The 1,956-nt window shown below is 58.1% G+C and overlaps 1 protein-coding gene across 1 annotated transcript; it reads left to right on the forward strand.

Annotated features, from left to right (window-relative positions):
* Nucleotides 1-347: 347 nt before the first annotated feature.
* Nucleotides 348-1,616, forward strand: LOC124651641 (protein VASP homolog). The gene has a single exon (XM_047190684.1). It carries the CDS (start codon nt 421-423, stop codon nt 1,426-1,428), a length of 1,008 nt encoding a protein of 335 aa, XP_047046640.1. The 5' UTR covers nt 348-420; the 3' UTR covers nt 1,429-1,616.
* The last annotated feature ends 340 nt before the right edge of the window (nt 1,617-1,956 follow it).

A 1,956-nucleotide genomic window follows, 5' to 3' on the forward strand; every position in this document is an offset into this window, starting at 1 on the left:
CCAAAAATTAAGGTAGGGCAGCTGCCCTACCTTGCCCCAAGGGGAGCTTCGCCCCTGCCTGTGAACGGTAGCATATTACAAACTTTCCTGATTCTCAAAAATAAAAACCTGAAAATAAACAATTTTAAAAGTGAGTTGTAAAGAAGTTCCATATTAACTTGACAAAGTCGAAATTTTGCAGAGTATAGAAGAGTATTACGAGTAGGATTATGATCTAAATTCTAATTAACCCAAACCAACACTGCCTCAAATCGGAGAGTATAATTAAATCACGGGCGGTTTCTTTGTCTTCTCCGCTCCCAAACTCCGGCGGAGCGACGGCAACAAGAAACGCTCCCCATAAAACCGAGGAAAACCTCCTTCCAAAAAAACTCATCCCACTCGATCGACGGCCTCAGTCCTGTATGCTCGTCGCCGGCGATGCCCAGCACCCTGAAGCGCCCCTCCCTCGGCCGCCTGCTCGCCTCCCTCCGCCCGCCGCCGTCCCGCGCGGGCTCGCCGTCCAACTTCCCCGTCCAGACCGGTTTCCCCACATCCCTCGCCGACCTCGTCGTCAAGAACCATGGCCGCCTCAGGAAGCCCCGGAAGCCGCGCCGACCCACCGCCGCTCTAGTGCCGCCTCCAGTGGCGCTGACGGTGGCTGCCGAAGAGCTTCCTCTGTCGCCGCCGCCCCAGCCTCTCTCGCCGGTGGCGGTGCAGCGTCCGGACGCGGCGCCTCGGCCGCCAGAAGGCGGCACCGTTTTCCGGCTCCGTCCGGAGCTCCTCGTGCTGGGCGGCACCGTGGCGCTGGCACTCCTCGCGCTGTGGAGCGAGGGGACGGTCGCGGCGTTCACCGTCGCCGCGCTGTCGCTGCTCTGGATCGAGTCCTCCTCCCGCCGGCGCCGGCGGCTGCCGACAGCGGAGGCCGACGCGATGCTGGATTCGTGCGGCCGCGGCGCCGCCTCCCCGATTCGGGAGGTGGAGGAATCGCCCAGTTCTAGCTGCTCCGATTCCGACAAGGGGGAAAGGAGCGCGCTTGTCGCCGGCGGCGGCGACGATTTGACCACCCCGAAGCGGAAGGGGAAGAGGTCGCTGAGGAAACTGATCTCCAAGAAGCTGCAGAAGAAGCCGAAGTCCAAGGATTCGTCGAGCTCTTACAAGGGCGAGGCCGAGCAGCCGGACGCTGCCGCCGGCGACGACATCGAGCCAGCGACGCCCGAGGCTCCGATCACTTCCAACGAGCGGACGCCGTCGGAATCAAGCATAGAATGGTCGTCGTCGTCGTCAGAAGCAGCGGCGGTTGTGGCGGATGGACGAGGGGCCGGCAGATTTCCCCTCGCGGCGTTCGTCCCGGTGATCCTGACAGGCCTGGCCGTCGGGAAGCTCCCGGCGACGGCGCTTTCCGTGCTCTGCATAGTGTTCTCCAGTGCCGTCCAGCGACTGAAGTAGCTAGTGATGGCAGTGACCATGGATGATCAATCAGTTCAGCCCGGAGAATCCACCCAGATCCCCTCGAAACCGGGGGAGCTCTGCTCGACCGACCGCAGAGATCGACCGAGTTTTTAGTTCGTTCGTTCGTGTCGTTTGTCCGTTTGTACAAAAATCAGAGAGACAGAAGAAATCCATACTGTTCTTGATCTTCCCGTTTGTCTGGACAATGTTCTGATTCTGCAACTGCAATCTGCATCCATCCATTTTCTTTCTCGAGTGAGAACAAGCTGCAGCCGTGTCATGTCACGTCTCAAATTCCTTCCTTTCGGATGCACGTCACAACTGAACAGTTCTTCACTGACATCGACCGTGCAAACCGTTACTACGAGTGTGATCCACACAAGTTCACAGGTCAGACGGAAGCAATAGTGTCCATGATGATGATCTCACACCCATGAATGGATGGATTTGCATATGAAATGAAATGAATTCAAAATCCTGTCAGCGTCAGGTATTCAACTCTCGGCGAGCCCACATCAACGATGA

The sequence above is a fragment of the Lolium rigidum genome, chromosome 5, assembly GCF_022539505.1.
Source record: "Lolium rigidum isolate FL_2022 chromosome 5, APGP_CSIRO_Lrig_0.1, whole genome shotgun sequence".
Lineage (NCBI taxonomy): Eukaryota > Viridiplantae > Streptophyta > Magnoliopsida > Poales > Poaceae > Lolium > Lolium rigidum.